Below are 18,996 nucleotides of genomic sequence, written 5' to 3' on the forward strand. Positions count from 1 at the left end.
CTGAAATATCAACGGAGCACTGAGCGTACCGCAAGCTTTTTATTTTCAAGGCCTCTTACATTGAATTCATCTCAGTGTCTTCATAAGAAAGGGTGTCGCGTTAACTTGGCTTTTTTTTTGTGACCCGCGGAAACAACTTTGCAGACGACCACAGCGTAAAATCATCAAAAGTCGCTGCGAGAAAGCGGCGCCACTCTGTCAAGAGCTCGGTGCTTATTATCGGATGTATTAGGTTACGAAATCAGACTTTTTGGAAATAATGTTAATAAGATGTTAGAGAAAGACCCCACTGAACGATTCAGAACATGAAGAATGAAATTAGTCTAGGTACATTTTTATTTTATAACGTAAGGAAGTGAAATGTCATTACCAAAGCGCGTTTTCACGCACTCTGGGCGGAGTGGGTGGGCACCCTACTAAGAAGTGATGATATCGCATCGTGAGGTCCCTGACAATTCCCAGCCTTCCTAGGGAGATGGCTTCATCAATTAATTCATACAATAACACTAACATTGCAATTGTTTTCACAAATTCAACATGACTGCAGTTATTATTTGAGTTTTGTGTAGAACCGTGGAGAATGTGGAATATACTGTTAATGTAACTGTTGCGGTTTATTCCCCAGGTGTAACCATGGCAGTTAAGACAGACAGAGGCTAACTAACTGTGTGTGTGTGTGTGTTTCCATCCTCAGAGCATGAGAAGCATCGTCTGTGTAAGAGTGCTGATTACATGAATCTTCACTTCAAGGTCAAGTGGCTATACAACGAGTATGTGACCGACCTGCCTGCTTTCCAAGACACTGTACCAGAGTACTCTGCGTGAGTAGGGACCCCCCCCCACACACACACACACACACACACACACACACACACACACACACACACACACACAGACACACACACACACACTGTATCCTCTTGCTCATGAATTCATCAAATCCCTCTTTCTCTCTCTCTGACAGCCACTTGTTCTTTAACACTTAGTTTCAACCTGCTTCTCTCTCACATTCGCATGTATTTTCAAATTCTCTCTTCCTTTAACTGAACTCAACTCTCCCTTTCTCTTTCCTTCTTTCTCTCCCTCCCTCGTTTATTTCCCGCTGTCCCTCCCTCCCTTCTCCTCCTCCTTCTCTCTCTCCCTCTTCTTTCCTCCCTCTCTCTCTCTCTCCAGGTGGTTTTTGCAGTTTGTCCTTCAGTGGCTGGGTGAGAACGAGGATGTGTCCATGGAGTTTATGCATGGAGCTCTAGAGAGGGACAAGAGGGAAGGGGTGAGGGACCTCCACGTCTCACCAGCTCACCTGCACACTTTCTCGCATGGCTTTAACAATGGCGGAAACTCCCTCCAGCCAATACTTACACCAATCCTATACTTTAAAATACATTTGGGGAGTGTGCAAGTACACACTTCTAGAAAATGGTGGAGAATCGGGGTGCAGACTAATTCTATTTATCTGACCTTTGTACCATGACCTCTGACCCCTGACTTCTCTCTCTCTCTCTCTCTCTCTCTCTCTCTCTCTCTCTCTCTCTCTCTCTCTCTCTCTCTCTCTTTCTCTCTCTATCTGTCTCTCTCTCTCTCTCTCTCTCTCTCTCTCTCTGTCTCTCTCTCTCTCTGTTGCTCTCTCTTTCTCTCTCTGTTGCTCTCTCTTTCTCTCTCTCTGTCTCTCTCTCTCTCTGTCTCTCTCTCTCTCTCTCTCTCTCTCTCTCTCTCTCTCTCTCTCTCTCTCTCTCTCTCTCTCTCCCTCTCTCTCTCTGTCTCTCCCTCTCTCCCTCTCCCTACTATAGTTCCAGCAGACGTCGGAGCATGCTCTGTTCTCCAGTTCAGTAGTGGACATCTTCACCCAGCTCAACCAGAGCTTTGAGATCATCAAGAAACTAGACTGTCCTGACCCCAAGGTGCAGGCCCACTACAACAGGCGCTTCGCCAAGGTAACACATACGCACACACACAAACTCTCTCACCAAGATGAGTAGGTACATTTCAATGTAATTCAACCAAATTAGCAAACAACATTAATGAATACACAGTCAACTTCTTTAAGAACAAACAAAACTTGAATCCAGAGAAGAAGAGGAAGAGAGATAATGTTATAGACACCTCACAGCTCTTTGCTGCCTGGAAAAGCATTATTTCAGAAGCCATGGTCAGATGGTTATGGTTGACTTTAAAGCAGTGAACTTGTGATAGAGTTGGTTTGTTGTAATGGTCTGCAGGGTGGAAAGCCAGTGGTTGATGTATTGTAATAGTCTACAGGGTGGAAAGCCAGTGGTTGGTGTGTTGTATTAGTCTACAGGGTGGAAAGCCAGTGGTTGATGTATTGTAATAGTCTACAGGGTGGAAAGCCAGTGGTTGATGTGTTGTAATAGTCTGCAGGGTGGAAAGCCAGTGGTTGATGTATTGTAATAGTCTACAGGGTGGAAAGCCAGTGGTTGGTTTGTTGTAATAGTCTACAGGGTGGAAAGCCAGTGGTTGATGTATTGTAATAGTCTACAGGGTGGAAAGCCAGTGGTTGATGTGTTGTAATAGTCTGCAGGGTGGAAAGCCAGTGGTTGATGTATTGTAATAGTCTGCAGGGTGGAAAGCCAGTGGTTGATGTGTTGTATTAGTCTGCAGGGTGGAAAGCCAGTGGTTGGTGTGTTGTAATAGTCTGCAGGGTGGAAAGCCAGTGGTTGGTGTGTTGTAATAGTCTGCAGGGTGGAAAGCCAGTGGTTGGTGTGTTGTAATAGTCTGCAGGGTGGAAAGCCAGTGGTTGGTGTGTTGTAATAGTCTGCAGGGTGGAAAGCCAGTGGTTGATGTGTTGTAATAGTCTGCAGGGTGGAAAGCCAGTGGTTGATGTGTTGTAATAGTCTGCAGGGTGGAAAGCCAGTGGTTGATGTGTTGTAATAGTCTACAGGGTGGAAAGCCAGTGGTTGATGTGTTGTAATGGTCTGCAGGGTGGAAAGCCAGTGGTTGATGTATTGTAATAGTCTGCAGGGTAGAAAGCCAGTGGTTGGTGTGTTGTAATAGTCTGCAGGGTGGAAAGCCAGTGGTTGGTGTGTTGTATTAGTCTGCAGGGTGGAAAGCCAGTGGTTGGTGTGTTGTAATAGTCTACAGGGTGGAAAGCCAGTGGTTGATGTATTGTAATAGTCTGCAGGGTGGAAAGCCAGTGGTTGGTGTGTTGTATTAGTCTACAGGGTGGAAAGCCAGTGGTTGGTGTGTTGTATTAGTCTACAGGGTGGAAAGCCAGTGGTTGATGTATTGTAATAGTCTGCAGGGTGGAAAGCCAGTGGTTGATGTATTGTATTAGTCTGCAGGGTGGAAAGCCAGTGGTTGATGTATTGTAATAGTCTGCAGGGTGGAAAGCCAGTGGTTGATGTATTGTAATAGTCTGCAGGGTGGAAAGCCAGTGGTTGGTGTGTTGTATTAGTCTACAGGGTGGAAAGCCAGTGGTTGGTGTATTGTAATAGTCTACAGGGTGGAAAGCCAGTGGTTGATGTGTTGTAATAGTCTGCAGGGTGGAAAGCCAGTGGTTGGTGTGTTGTAATAGTCTACAGGGTGGAAAGCCAGTGGTTGGTGTGTTGTAATAGTCTGCAGGGTGGAAAGCCAGTGGTTGATGTATTGTAATAGTCTGCAGGGTGGAAAGCCAGTGGTTGGTGTGTTGTATTAGTCTACAGGGTGGAAAGCCAGTGGTTGGTGTGTTGTATTAGTCTACAGGGTGGAAAGCCAGTGGTTGGTGTGTTGTAATAGTCTACAGGGTGGAAAGCCAGTGGTTGGTGTGTTGTATTAGTCTACAGGGTGGAAAGCCAGTGGTTGGTGTGTTGTATTAGTCTACAGGGTGGAAAGCCAGTGGTTGGTGTGTTGTATTAGTCTACAGGGTGGAAAGCCAGTGGTTGGTGTGTTGTATTAGTCTACAGGGTGGAAAGCCAGTGGTTGGTGTGTTGTAATAGTCTACAGGGTGGAAAGCCAGTGGTTGATGTCAACATTGTGTGATAGGAGGTTTATGCAAACTCATTAAGTAAGAATGGCTGATGCAAAGCTGTCACTCTCCTCCTACTCGCGTTCTTTCTCTCTCTGTCAGCTATGAGTTATTTAATTATTGAATAATACTTTTTTCAGCACTAAAACACACTATCTGATAGAGCATGGTGATGTTATAACCTGAGAAGCTTTCTAACTGTGTTCTGTCTGTCTCCAGACCATCACCAAGATGTTTTCTAACTGTGTTCTCTCTCTGTCTCCAGACCATCACCAAGGTGTTTTCTAACTGTGTTCTCTGTCTGTCTCCAGACCATCACCAAGGTGCTGATGCAGTACTGTGCTATCCTGTCCAAGGAGTTCCCCACCTACTGCCAGAAGGAGAAGATAGTGAGTACGAATGCCTCTCAACTGGGCTCCTTTAGGAACTGATATACTGTATCTACTTCAAAACTCATTTCTGAAGGACACCATGTCCTCTCTCTACAGCTTGTGTACTGCATCTTCTTTAGAGCTTATAAAACATCTTAGTTTCTTAGTTACTCCAGCATGTTATTTATCTCTCTCTCTCTCTCTCTCTCTCTCTCTCTCTCTCTCTCTCTCTCTCTCTCTCTCTCTCTCTCTCTCTCTCTCTCTCTCTCACTCTCTCGCTCTCCCTGTCTCTCTCTCACTCTCTCGCTCTCCCTGTCTCTCTCTCTCTCTTTCTCCCTCTCTCTTTCTCCCTCTCTCTCTCCCCCTCTCTCTCTCCCCCGTCGCTTTCTCCCTCTCTCTCTTTCTCTCTCTCTCTTTCTCCCTCTCTCTCTCTCTCTCTCTCTGTCTCTCTCTCTCTCCCTCTCCCTGTCTCTCTCTGAATATCACTTCACCTCAACACACATCTTCTCTTTTGCTCTCTCGTCTCTTTTCTCTCTTTTCTCTCTCGTCTCTCTTTCTCTCTCTCTCTCTCTCTCTCTCTCTCTCTCTCTCTCTCTCTCTCTCTCTCTCTCTCAGCCCTGTGTGTTGATGAATAACATACAACAGATGCGGGTCTTGTTGGAGAAGATGTTTGAGTGCATGGGGGCTAAACAGGTGAGAATCAATGCTGTCAGACACGCACTTTACATTATATTTAGGTGCTGGGGGAATCATACTCGACTACGAGGTATCCCGAAAGAAAGGCGTGTGTGTGTGCAAGCTTCAGTGTGTGCGACCAAGTGTGTGTGCGTAGGAGACTGGATCCGAGCATATTGAAGCATATTAAGACTAACCACCCTGTGTGTGTCTCTCCAGGTCGCTGCAGAGGAATGTATGGTAGGTCAAAGGTCCTGTCTTACAGACTGTACCTGGGTCCAAGGTGACCCTCGCTCTCCTCCCACTCTGCCCTTTTCTTCTATGACCCAGCTCCACCCCAGTGCCTGCATATCTCTCCAACTCAACACCCGACTAAACCCTGTCCTGTACCCAGATGTTGAAAACATCTCTCCTCAGCCTGCCTGTTTGTGTTGTAGCCAGCTCCTCTCTGTCTTTGTTTTGTTGTCACGCCCCTTATGAAAAATGTATCTTCCCCTATAAATATGTATTTTTAATTATAATCTACAAAATAATTCACATTTCCTGTTGCTGCAGGATTATTTTCCTGTCGTAGCAAACTGGCTCAAATTAAGATCCTACATCTGTATAGTATGGGAGCAGGCTTCTCTCTCCTGCCATCCTGACCTGCTGTAACCTAACCCGGCTCCCCATCCCTATAGCTTCTTGTAGGTCTGTAGACCTCTCCATCCCTATATAGCTTCTTGTAGGTCTGTAGACCTCTCCATCCACATATAGCTTCTTATAGGTCTGTAGACCTCTCCATCCCTATAGCTTCTAGTAGGTCTGTTGACCTCTCCATCCCTATATAGCTTCTTGTAGGTCTGTAGACCTCTCCATCCCTATATAGCTTCTTGTAGGTCTGTAGACCTCTCCATCCCTATATAGCTTCTTGTAGGTCTGTAGACCTCTCCATCCCTATATAGCTTCTTGTAGGTCTGTAGACCTCTCCATCCCTATAGCTTATTGTAGGTCTGTAGACCTCTCCATCCCTATATAGCTTCTTGTAGGTCTGTAGACCTCTCCATCCCCATATAGCTTCTTGTAGGTCTGTAGACCTCTCCATCCCTATATAGCTTCTTGTAGGTCTGTAGACCTCTCCATCCCTATATAGCTTCTTGTAGGTCTGTAGACCTCTCCATCCCCATATAGCTTCTTGTAGGTCTGTAGACCTCTCCATCCCTATAGCTTATTGTAGGTCTGTAGACCTCTCCATCCCTATATAGCTTCTTGTAGGTCTGTAGACCTCTCCATCCCTATATAGCTTCTTGTAGGTCTGTAGACCTCTCCATCCCTATATAGCTTCTTGTAGGTCTGTAGACCTCTCCATCCCTATATAGCTTCTTGTAGGTCTGTAGACCTCTCCATCCCTATATAGCTTCTTATAGGTCTGGAGACCTCTCCATCCCTATAGCTTCTTGTAGGTCTGTAGACCTCTCCATCCCTATAGCTTCTTGTAGGTCTGTAGACCTCTCCATCCCTATAGCTTCTTGTAGGTCTGTAGACCTCTCCATCCCTATATAGCTTCTTGTAGGTCTGTAGACCTCTCCATCCCTATAGCTTCTTGTAGGTCTGTAGACCTCTCCATCCATATATAGCTTCTTGTAGGTCTGTAGACCTCTCCATCCCTATAGCTTCTTGTAGGTCTGTAGACCTCTCCATCCCTATATAGCTTCTTGTAGGTCTGTAGACCTCTCCATCCCTATAGCTTCTTGTAGGTCTGTAGACCTCTCCATCCCTATAGCTTCTTGTAGGTCTGTAGACCTCTCCATCCCTATAGCTTCTTGTAGGTCTGTAGACCTCTCCATCCCTATATAGCTTCTTGTAGGTCTGTAGACCTCTCCATCCCTATATAGCTTCTTGTAGGTCTGTAGACCTCTCCATCCCTATATAGCTTCTTGTAGGTCGTAGACCTCTCCATCCCTATATAGCTTCTTGTAGGTCTGTAGACCTCTCCATCCCTATATAGCTTCTTGTAGGTCGTAGACCTCTCCATCCCCATATAGCTTCTTGTAGGTCTGTAGACCTCTCCATCCCTATATAGCTTCTTGTAGGTCGTAGACCTCTCCATCCCCATATAGCTTCTTGTAGGTCTGTAGACCTCTCCATCCCTATATAGCTTCTTGTTGGTCTGTAGACCTCTCCATCCCTATAGCTTCTTGTAGGTCTGTAGACCTCTCCATCCCCATATAGCTTCTTGTAGGTCGTAGACCTCTCCATCCCCATATAGCTTCTTGTAGGTCTGTAGACCTCTCCATCCCTATATAGCTTCTTGTAGGTCTGTAGACCTCTCCATCCCCATATATCTTCTTGTAGGTCTGTAGACCTCTCCATCCCCATATAGCTTCTTGTAGGTCTGTAGACCTCTCCATCCCTATAGCTTCTTGTTGGTCTGTAGACCTCTCCATCCCCATATAGCTTCTTATAGGTCTGTTCTAGAATCCCTCTTTGATATCAGTGGTGGTATCCTCTGACTCCCAGGTTGTTCCATTGTATGGATTTAAACATGACGTCTTCATGAAGGGCTTTATACATTTTATTTGATTGATTGATGATATATCCGTTTTTCTCCTAAGCTTGAGGATGAGGAGGAGCCTGAGGAGTTCGATGAGGGGGTAGGTCTGTCCATCTAACATAGGGAGTTAAGATGCTACTATAATATGTCAAAGTATCTCTGTTGTTTTCTGTCATACTCTAGGTTGTTGACAATACTGTAAGTTCTTTACATTATGCATCTGAGTTTTTCTGGGCTGTCTGTAGTCAATGAAAAGCTTTTAAACAGTAGTGTGGTTTCAGCTCACATCTCTCATTGAGACTGAGGGTTGTGTGTTTGTCCTCTCCAGGCTATAACCGACAACGAGGGGGAGGATGACATGGTGGGTATTACCCTCCCATACAGAGGACAGAGTTTAGAGCACCGTGTTCAGTGTTAGCTTTAGCCTGTAGTTTGTAAAGAGCACCGTGTTCAGTGTTAGCTTTAGCCTGTAGTTTGTAAAGAGCACCGTGTTCAGTGTTAGCTTTAGCCTGTAGTTTGTAAAGAGCACCGTGTTCAGTGTTAGCTTTAGCCTGTAGTTTGTAAAGAGCACAGTGTTCAGTGTTAGCTTTAGCCTGTAGTTTGTAAAGAGCTCAGTGTTAGCTTTAGCCTGTAGTTTGTAAAGAGCACAGTGTTCAGTGTTAGCTTTAGCCTGTAGTTTGTAAAGAGCACCGTGTTCAGTGTTAGCTTTAGCCTGTAGTTTGTAAAGAGCACCGTGTTCAGTGTTAGCTTTAGCCTGTAGTTTGTAAAGAGCACAGTGTTCAGTGTTAGCTTTAGCCTGTAGTTTGTAAAGAGCTCAGTGTTCAGTGTTAGCTTTAGCCTGTAGTTTGTAAAGAGCTCAGTGTTCAGTGTTAGCTTTAGCCTGTAGTTTGTAAAGAGCACAGTGTTCAGTGTTAGCTTTAGCCTGTAGTTTGTAAAGAGCACCGTGTTCAGTGTTAGCTTTAGCCTGTAGTTTGTAAAGAGCACCGTGTTCAGTGTTAGCTTTAGCCTGTAGTTTGTAAAGAGCACCGTGTTCAGTGTTAGCTTTAGCCTGTAGTTTGTAAAGAGCACCGTGTTCAGTGTTAGCTTTAGCCTGTAGTTTGTAAAGAGCTCCGTGTTCAGTGTTAGCTTTAGCCTGTAGTTTGTAAAGAGCACCGTGTTCAGTGTTAGCTTTAGCCTGTAGTTTGTAAAGCCAGCCCTCTTATTTGACCGGTATTTTACTTCAATGGCCTTCATAACTATTCTGATGAATGAATGAGGCTAGCAAAAATGTGCCACATTCAGTGGTGTAGTGGAGGGTAAACGCAAATAAGCGCAGTTTACCCACCTTTTGTTTTGCCCAACAGTTTACCCACCTTTTGTTGAAAAATGCATTGAAAGTGTAGGGAGCATGACTTTTACCCACCAATATTTTTACCACTACATCACTGGTCACATTGTCAACATTCCCCTCCACTACTGATACATATTTGTATTTTTTATTTCATTATTTTCTGGGATTTTCGTTTGGCTGCTAGTCGGAGGTAAGAAGAGATACTGGACATGACTGGACTGCTTGGTCTAATAGTGTTGTTTAGTTGGTATCAATGGAGTTATATATATGTATGTATGTATGTATGTGCTTTCAGAAAGAATTCAGACCCCTTAACTTTTTCCACATTTTGTTATGTTACAGCCATATGCTAAAATGGATTGTAAAAAAATAATAATTACTCAGTATTCTACACACAATACCCCATAAGGACAAAAGTAAAAACAGTTAAGAAATGTTTGCAAATGTATTGAAAATAAAAACCAGAAATACCTTATTTACATGAGTATTCAGACCTTTTGCTATGAGACTCGAAATAGAGCTCAGGTGCATCCTGTTTCCATTGATCATCTTTGAGATGTTCCTACAACTTGATTGGAGTCCACCTGTGGTAAATTCAATTGATTGGACATGATTTGGAAAGGCACACACCTGTCTATATAAGGTCCCACAGTTGACAGTGCATGTCCGAGCAAAACCCAAGCCATGAGGTCGAAGGAATTGTCCGTAGAGCTCCGAGACAGGAATGTGTCGAGGCGCAGATCTGGGAAAGGGTACCAAAAAATTTCTGCGGCGTTGAAGGTCCCCAAGAACACAGTGGCCCCCATCATTCTTAAATGGAAGAAGTTTGGAACCACCAAGACTCTTCCTAGAGCTGGCCGTCCGGCTAAACTGATCAATCGGGGCAGAAGGGCCTTGGTCAGGGAGGTGACCAAGAACCCGATGGCCACTCAGAGTTCCTCTGTGGAGATGGGAGAACCTTCCAGAAGGACAAACGTCTCTGCAGCATTCCACCAATCAGACCTTTATGGTAGAGTGTCCAGACGGAAGCCACTCCTCAGTAAAAGGTACATGACAGCCCGATTGCAGTTTGTTAAAAAAAATAAATAAATAAACGATCTCAGATCATGAGAAACAAGATTCAATTTTTTAAAATTCCATTTTAGAATAAGGCTGTAATGTAACAAAATGTGGAAAAAGTCAAGGGGTCTGAATACTATCCGAAGGCACTGTACTGTATGTATACAATCATCCTGAGCAACCTGCCATATAACCTAGACTTGACCTCATACTCACATTGCTGTTACATACAGAAGAAAAATACATAGTTTGTTTAAGGCAGGAAATCAGTATTGTACCTCCTTATGGGGTTATGTCTTTTTCACCTTTTTCTTCTCTTAGTCTGGTTGCTCGGACTCAGAAGCTGGCTCAGAGGTGAGGGGGGGTTCTGGGGAGAAAGATGGCTTTGTATACCGATCCCTTTAAATCCCCTCTGCCTCCATGTAACCATACACCCTTTAAATCACCCCCCCACCCCCTTGTCTTGTGGTAGTCGTTAGTGGCAGCAGTCAAGTTGTGTAATAAAGCTGCTCTCACAGCCTCACTGAGCTCCACAAGCCACTTAAGAGATTTACAACAGCTCCTCAGTAAAGTCTCTAGAGAGAGATGTTAATAGACTAGCGACTAGCAGGGAGCCAGCAGATAATTGAATGTGAGAGTGTCCCAGAATGTTATATGTCTCTCCACTTGGGGGGGCTGGTAAAATGGCTTCCTCTTATCTCCACACTGGGGGATGATTCCCAACGTCTAAAGACATTAGACTTTATTCAGATTAAAGAAAAGGGAAAGGAAAGGAAGAGTGTTGGATAATGGTAGATATTAGCATTGGAGATAACAGTGAGGGATAGCTGGATGCTAGTTGGATAATGGTAGATATTAGCATTGGAGATAACAGTGAGGGATAGCTGGATGCTAGTTGGATAATGGTAGATATTAGCATTGGAGATAACAGTGAGGGATAGCTGGATGCTAGTTGGATAATGGTAGATATTAGCATTGGAGATAACAGTGAGGGATAGCTGGATGCTAGGGGGATAATTGTAGATATTAGCATTGGAGATGACAGTGAGGGATAGCTGGATGCTAGTGGGATAATAGTAGATATTAGCATTGGAGTTAACAGTGAGGGATAGCTGGATGCTAGTGGGATAATAGTAGATATTAGCATTGGAGATAACAGTGAGGGATAGCTGGATGCTAGTGGGATAATAGTAGATATTAGCATTGGAGATAACAGTGAGGGATAGCTGGATGCTAGTGGGATAATAGTAGATATTAGCATTGGAGTTAACAGTGAGGGATAGCTGGATGCTAGTGGGATAATAGTAGATATTAGCATTGGAGATAACAGTGAGGGATAGCTGGATGCTAGTGGGATAATAGTAGATATTAGCATTGGAGATAACAGTGAGGGATAGCTGGATGCTAGTGGGATAATAGTAGATATTAGCATTGGAGATAACAGTGAGGGATAGCATCATAGCAGCAACACTAACATAAGGGGATAGCTGGATGCTTGTGTGATAATGTTAGCTATTAACATTATCTTACCTGCTCTGAGAGGTTGAAAAGGTAATGGCCATAGACTGACTACTTGAGGCTCAAATAAATTAATATTTTGTTGATGCCAGATAGGTCTGTTTGCAAATGGTTACTACCAACCTGTCCTGGGGGTGTGTGTGTGTGTACTTCTCCGCCATAGTCCTTGAGAACTTGTGTGTGTTTGTGTGAGAGAGAAAGAGTGTGTGTGCTTATGGGTCTGGGGGTAGGCTGACTCTTTAAGCATCTGAGGACAGTATCTCTCTCTCTGTCTCTGTCTCTCTGTCTCTCTCTCTCTCTCTCTCTCTCTCTCTCTCTCTCTTTCTCTCTCTCTCTCTCTAGATTGACAACAAAGAAAAAGAGCAAAGAAAGGTTTGTTGGCTAGGGACAAAAGGGAATTGGTTCTCAAGGCAGTGGACAGTATTAAACAACTTCCAGTGTCCAATAAAGACTGTGTATGTGGTGTGTTGTATCAGTGTATTTGTACTAGTCTTAGCTGATATAGCCATCTCCTCATTGGTGTATTTTAAACCAACCAGTTTGAAGATGATGTTGTAGATTTGCATTTATAAATCTACAATATTAGAACTTTAGTGTATTAGAGCTGTGTTTTCAGTTGTGCTGAAGTTGTTCAGCTTGTGGTAAGGTTGTATTAACATTGTGTTTATCTGTAAGTTGTGTGTAGGTTGTGTTTAGGTTGTGCTAAGTCTTGAATGTGGTTGTCTCCCTTGGCCTCCTGTAGAACGATGACAGTGATGTGGACAGTGAGAAAGAGAAGGTTTGGTTGTGTTAAGATGATTTAAGCCCAAACTATCATTGTGTATCACTCCTTTATTCACTCATGTTGTGAAATGGTTGGCTGTAAGTGTGTGTTTGTCAGGAAACATTGAGCTTATATCACATCCTCACTCCTCTTCAACCTCTCCCTGTCTCACTCCTCTTCAACCTCTCCTGTCTCACTCCTCTTCAACCTCTACTGTCTCACTCCTCTTCAACCTCTACTGTCTCACTCCTCTTCAACCTCTCCTGTCTCACTCCTCTTCAACCTCTCCTGTCTCACTCCTCTTCAACCTCTCCTGTCTCACTCCTCTTCAACCTCTCCTGTCTCACTCCTCTTCAACCTCTCCTGTCTCACTCCTCTTCAACCTCTCCTGTCTCACTGCTCTTCAACCTCTCCTGTCTCACTGCTCTTCAACCTCTCCTGTCTCACTCCTCTTCAACCTCTCCTGTCTCACTCCTCTTCAACCTCTCCTGTCTCACTCCTCTTCAACCTCTATTGTCTCTCCTCTTCAACCTCTCCTGTCTCACTCTTCTTGGTTAGATGTATTTGTTCTGTTGTGTTCTATCATTCCTCTTGGTTTGATGTAGTTGTTCTGTTATGTTCTATCATTCCTCTTGGTTTGATGTAGTTGTTCTGTTATGTTCATCTCTACTCATCATGTTTATCTCATTTGTTTTGTTTTTCCTACAGCTTGACAAGAAGAAGGAAAAGGTGTGTGTCTTTGTGTGTGTGTGTGTGTGTGTGTGTGTGTGTGTGTGTGTGTGGGGGTGTGTGTGTGTGTGTGTGTGTGTGTGTGTGTATGAGACAGAGAGCTTCAAGATTCTGTTAGCTCTCCTGATGGCAGATGCCTCACAGTGACTTTGTGTGAGTTACATACGATGAGGTACAACCCAGTAGGGGCATATGGACATTGTGTGTGTTGGAAGCATAACTGTATGTCTCTCCCTGATTTCTATAGGCTGAGAAGAAAGACAAGGAGAAGCAGGTTGGTTTATCTGAGCTTGAAGTCCAACCTTCCTCTTCATCCCCTCTTCTCTCATCCTGTAGTTCAGTACAGTCATCCCTCTCCCTTCTCTCATCCTCTAGTTCAGTACAGTCATCCCTCTCTATTCTCTCATCCTCTAGTTCAGTACAGTCATCCCTCTCTCTTCTCTCAACCTGTAGTTCAGTACAGTCATCCCTCTCTCTTCTCTCAACCTGTAGTTCAGTACAGTCATCCCTCTCTCTTCTCTCATCCTCTAGTTCAGTACAGTCATCCCTCTCTTCTCTCATCCTCTAGTTCAGTACAGTCATCCCTCTCTCTTCTCTCATCCTGTAGTTCAGTACAGTCATCCCTCTCTCTTCTCTCATCCTCTAGTTCAGTACAGTCATCCCTCTCTCTTCTCTCATCCTCTAGTTCAATACAGTCATCCCTCTCTCTCCTCTCATCCTCTAGTTCAGTACAGTCATCCCTCTCTCTTCTCTCATCCTCTAGTTCGTACAGTCATCCCTCTCTCTTCTCTCATCCTCTAGTTCAGTACAGTCATCCCTCTCTCTTCTCTCATCCTCTAGTTCAGTACAGTCATCCCTCTCTCTTCTCTCATCCTCTAGTTCAGTACAGTCATCCTTCCCTCTTCTCTTCTCTCATCCTCTAGTTCAGTACAGTCATCCTTCCCTCTTCTCTTCTCTCATCCTCTTGTTCAGTACAGTCCTCTTTCCCTCTTCACTCCTCTCATCCTCTTGTTCAATACAGTCATCCTGTCTCCTCCTCTTTCGTATATCCTGTCTCCTATATCCTGTATCCTCCTGTCTCCTCTTGTCTCATATATCCTGTCTCCTACAGTGCCTTGCAAAAGTATTCCTCCCCCTTGGCGTTTTTCCTATTTTGTTGCATTACATTCTGTAATTTAAATTGATTTTTATTTGGATTTCATGTAATGGACATACACAAAATAGTCCAAATTGGTGAAGTGAAATGAAAAAAATAACTTGTTTCAGAAAATTATACAAAATAAATAACGGAAAAGTGGTGCGTGCAAATGTATTCCCCTCCCTTTGCTATGAACTCCCTAAATAAGATCTAGTGCAACCAATTACCTTCAGAAGTCACATAATTAGTTAAATAAAGTCCACCTGTGTGCAATCTAAGTGTCACATGATCTGTTACATGATCTCAGTATGATCAGCAACACCACTAAGCAAGGGGCACCACCAAGCAAGCGGCACCATGAAGACAAGGAGCTCTCCAAACAGGTCCGGGACAAAGTTGTGGAGAAGTACAGATCAGGGTTGGGTTATAAAAAAATATAAAAAACTTTTAACATCCCACGGAGCACCATTTAAATCCATTATAAAAAAATTGAAAGAATATGGCACCACAACAAACCTGTCAAGAGAGGGCCGCCCACCAAAACTCACGGACCAGGCAAGGAGGGCATTAATCAGAGAGGCAACAAAGAGACCAAAGATAACCCTGAAGGAGCTGCAAAGTTCCACAGCGGAGATTGGAGTATCTGTCCATAGGACCACTTTAAGCCGTACACTCCACAGAGCTGGGCTTTATGGAAGAGTGGCCAGAAAAAAGCCATTGCTTAAAGAAATAAGCAAACACGTTTGGTGTTCGCCAAAAGGCATGTGGGAGTCTCCCCAAACATATGGAAGAAGGTACTCTGGTCAGATGAGACTAGAAACGGAGCTTTTTGGCCATCAAGGAAAATGCTATGTCTGGCGCAAACCCAACACCTCTCATCACCCCGAGAACACCATCCCCACAGTGAAGCATGGTGGTGGCAGCATCATGCTGTGGGGATGTTCTTCATCGGCAGGGACTGGGAAACTGGTCATAATTGAAGGAATGATGGATGGCACTAAATACAGGGAAATTCTTGAGGGAAACCTGTTTCAGTCTTCCAGAGATTTGAGACTGGGACGGAGGTTCACCTTCCAGCAGGACAATGACCCTAAGCATACTGCTAAAGCAACACTCGTGTGGTTTAAGGGGAAACATTTAAATGTCTTGGAATGGCCATGTCAAAGCCCAGACCTCAATCCAATTGAGAATCTGTGGTATGACTTAAAGATTGCTGTACACCAGCGGAACCCATCCAACTTGGAGCAGTTTTGCATTGAAGAATGGGCAAAAATCCCAGTGGCTAGATGTGCCAAGCTTATAGAGACATACCCCAAGAGTCTTGCAGCTGTAATTGCTGCAAAAGGTGGCTCTACAAATTATTGACTTTGGGGGGGTGAATAGTTATGCATGCTCAAGTATTCTGTTTTTTTGTCTTATTTCTTGTTTGTTTCACAATAAAAAATATTTTGCTTCTTCAAAGTGGTAGGCATGTTGTGTAAATCAAATGATAGAACCCCCCCCCCCAAAATAAATAAATAAATAACCATTTTAATTCTAGGTTGTAAGGCAACAAAATAGGAAAAATGCCAAGGAGGGTGAATACTTTCGCAAGCCACTGTATATCCTGTCTCCACCATCTCTTTCTGTCTCTTATATCCTGTATCCTCCTGTTTCATACATCCTGTCTTGTACTGTATCCTCCTATCTCCGACTGTCTCCTACTGTCTCCTATAATACCTGTCTCCTCCTGTCTTCTCCTGTCTCCTATATCCTGTCTACTACTGTCTCCTTCTGTCTCCTATCTCCGACTGTCTCCTACTGTCTCCTATAATACCTGTCTCCTGTCTCCTATATGTTGTCTCATCCTGTCTCCTATCTCCTGTCTCTACCCGTCTCCTACCGTTTCTTCCTGTCTCCTACATACTTTCTCTTTCTGTCTCCTATGTCCTGTCTTCCACTGTCTCGTATATCCTGTATCCTGCTGTCTCGTCCTGTCTCCTATATCCTGTCTACAACGTGTCTATGATATCCTGTCGCTTCATGTCTCCTATATCCTGTCTACTACTGTCTCCTATATTCTGTATCCTACTGTCTCTTCCTGTCTCCTATATCCTGTCTCCTCCTGTCTCCTCTGTCCTGTCTGCTCCTGTCTCCTATATCCCGTCTACTACTGTCTCCTCTGTCCTGTCTCCTCCTGTCTCCTACTCTCTCCTCCTGTATCATGTCTCCTACTCTCTCCTCATGTCTCCTCATGTCTCCTCCTGTCTCCTACTCTCTCCTCCTGTCTCCTCCTGTATCATGTCTCCTACTCTCTCTTCATGTCTCCCCCTGTCTCCTCCTGTCTCCTACTCTCTCCTCCTGTCTCCTCCTGTATCATGTCTCCTACTCTCTCCTCATGTCTCCTCATGTCTCCTCCTGTCTCCTACTCTCTCCTCCTGTCTCCTCCTGTATCATGTCTCCTACTCTCTCCTCATGTCTCCTCCTGTCTCCTACTGTTTCCTCTTGTCTTCTATCCTTTAACCAGCCTTCACACAAGCGTTTTTCTATAAATTGTGTGTCTATGAGTTCATGTGTGTGTGTGAATTTGCTTGCCTTTGGGATTGTGTGTATGTGGTCATGGACATTCGCATGAGACTAAAACTCTCTGTTACTTGTCTCCTCTGAAGGAGGACACCATCAGCAAAAAGGTGGGTGGTTTGATCGCCACAATACTGTGATTAGTTAAGTGTGTGACATTGAGGATGAGTGTGAATGTGTAGACCTACACACAGTGCTTGAGAGCTAAAGGGTAAAAGTAGAATGCAGAATAGACAGAAGTACCTGTACACAGTATGAAGCCTACTGCAGCTCAAATCACTGTATACAGTATGACGCCTACTGCAGCTCAAATCACTGTACACAGTATGACGCCTACTGCAGCTCAAATCACTGTATACAGTATGAAGCCCACTGCAGCTCAAATCACTGTATACAGTATGAAGCCTACTGCAGCTCAAATCACTGTATACAGTATGAAGCCCACTGCAGCTCAAATCACTGTATACAGTATGACGCCTACTGCAGCTCAAATCACTGTATACAGTATGAAGCCTACTGCAGCTCAAATCACTGTATACAGTATGAAGCCTACTGCAGCTCAAATCACTGTATACAGTATGAAGCCTACTGCAGCTCAAATCACTGTACACAGTACATGACAAATAGACGGGAACTAATTACCGTTTCCGTATGTACAGCGCTTGTCCTAGGAAGCCAAGAAGTGAATGAGACACAGATATGTGTCCCAAATGGCACCCTTGTCCCTACTGTATATAGCCCTGGTCAAAAGTGGTGCACTTTATAGGGAATAGATTGCTATGTGTGACTCAGCCAGGGAGTTTATCTATTATTTTAGCTAGAGCGTGTCGGCTTCTGCTGTTCAATAACTGCTGAGTGATTTGGCTAGCCATTTCCCGTTCAGGAAACAGTTCCTTTCCCGCTAGCTGAATCGCTCTCATTTGGAACCTGACCGTTTGAGCAAGACATTATTTAGCCCTTAAATAAGCCAGTTTTCTCAGTTAACTGAGACACGAGTCTAGATTGTGTCAGGGGTACCTCATGCGATGTGACTGAGAATACACTACATGGCCAAAACTATGTGAACATCTGCTCGTTGGAATATCTCATTCCAAAATCATGGGCATTAATATGGAGTTGGTCCCCCCTTTGCTGCTATAACAGCATCCACTCTTCTGGGAAGGCTTTCCACTAGTTGTTGGAACATTGCTGCGCATACTTCCTTCCATTCAGCCACAAGAGCATTAGTGAGGTCGGGCACTGATGTTGGGCGATTAGGCCTGGCTTGCAGTCGGTGTTCCAATTCATCCCAAAGGTGTTCGATGGGGTTGAGGTCAGGGCTCTGTGTAGGCCAGTCAATTTCTTCCACACCGATCTCAACAAACCATTTCTGTATGGACCTTGGTTTGTACACAGGGGCATTGTTGAAACAGGAAAGGGCCTTCCCCAATTTGTTGCCACAAAGTTGGAAGCACAGAATCATCTAGAATGTACAGTGAGGGAAAAAAGTATTTGATCCCCTGCTGATTTTGTATGTTTGCCCACTGACAAAGAAATGATCAGTCTATAATTTTAATGGTAGGTTTATTTGAACAGTGAGAGACAGAATAACAACAAAAAAATCCAGACAAACGCATGTCAAAAATGTTATAAATGGATTTGCATTTTAATGAGGGAAATAAGTATTTGACCCCTCTGCAAAACATGACTTAGTACTTGGTGGCAAAACCCTTGTTGGCAATCAGAGGTCAGACGTTTCTTGTAGTTGGCCACCAGGTTTGCACACATCTCAGGAGGGATTTTGTCCCACTCCTCTTTGCAGATCTTCTCCAAGTCATTAAGGTTTCGAGGCTGACGTTTGGCAACTCGAACCTTCAGCTCCCTCTACAGATTTTCTATGGGATTACGGTCTGGAGACTGGCTAGGCCACTCCAGGACTTTAATGTGCTTCTTCTTGAGCCACTCCTTTGTTGCCTTGGCCGTGTGTTTTAGGTCATTGTCATGCTGGAATACCCATCCACGACCCATTTTCAATGCCCTGGCTGAGGGAAGGAGGTTCTCACTCAAGATTTGACGGTACATGGCCCCGTCCATCGTCCCTTTGATGCGGTGAAGTTGTCCTGTCCCCTTAGCAGAAAAACACCCCCAAAGCATAATGTTTCCACCTCCATGTTTGACGGTGGGGATGGTGTTCTTGGGGTCATAGGCAGCATTCCTCCTCCTCCAAACACGGCGAGTTGAGTTGATACCAAAGAGCTCCATTTTGGTCTCATCTAACCACAACACTTTCACCCAGTTCTCCTCTGAATCATTCAGATGTTCATTGGCAAACTTCAGATGGGCATGTATATGTGCTTTCTTGAGCAGGGGGACCTTGCGGGCGC

At 44.3% G+C, this 18,996-nt stretch overlaps 1 protein-coding gene and 1 long non-coding RNA gene across 2 annotated transcripts in view; both read left to right on the top strand.

Annotated features, from left to right (window-relative positions):
- The window catches only part of LOC121530978 (protein unc-13 homolog B-like), a 133,573-nt gene that overhangs the window by 94,526 nt on the left and 20,051 nt on the right, over positions 1–18,996 (top strand). The window contains exons 20-24 of the mRNA XM_045226981.1: positions 695–821; positions 1,174–1,270; positions 1,788–1,931; positions 4,270–4,347; positions 4,945–5,022. Coding sequence (XP_045082916.1) covers positions 695–821; positions 1,174–1,270; positions 1,788–1,931; positions 4,270–4,347; positions 4,945–5,022 — 524 coding nt within the window. The remainder of the gene's footprint in view (positions 1–694; positions 822–1,173; positions 1,271–1,787; positions 1,932–4,269; positions 4,348–4,944; positions 5,023–18,996) is intronic.
- On the top strand, positions 10,096–12,222 carry LOC121530979. The gene is made up of 3 exons (XR_005994080.1): positions 10,096–10,280; positions 11,787–11,816; positions 12,187–12,222. It is a non-coding gene; the product is annotated as an uncharacterized LOC121530979 (long non-coding RNA).

This window comes from Coregonus clupeaformis, chromosome 18 (genome assembly GCF_020615455.1).
Source record: "Coregonus clupeaformis isolate EN_2021a chromosome 18, ASM2061545v1, whole genome shotgun sequence".
NCBI lineage: Eukaryota > Metazoa > Chordata > Actinopteri > Salmoniformes > Salmonidae > Coregonus > Coregonus clupeaformis.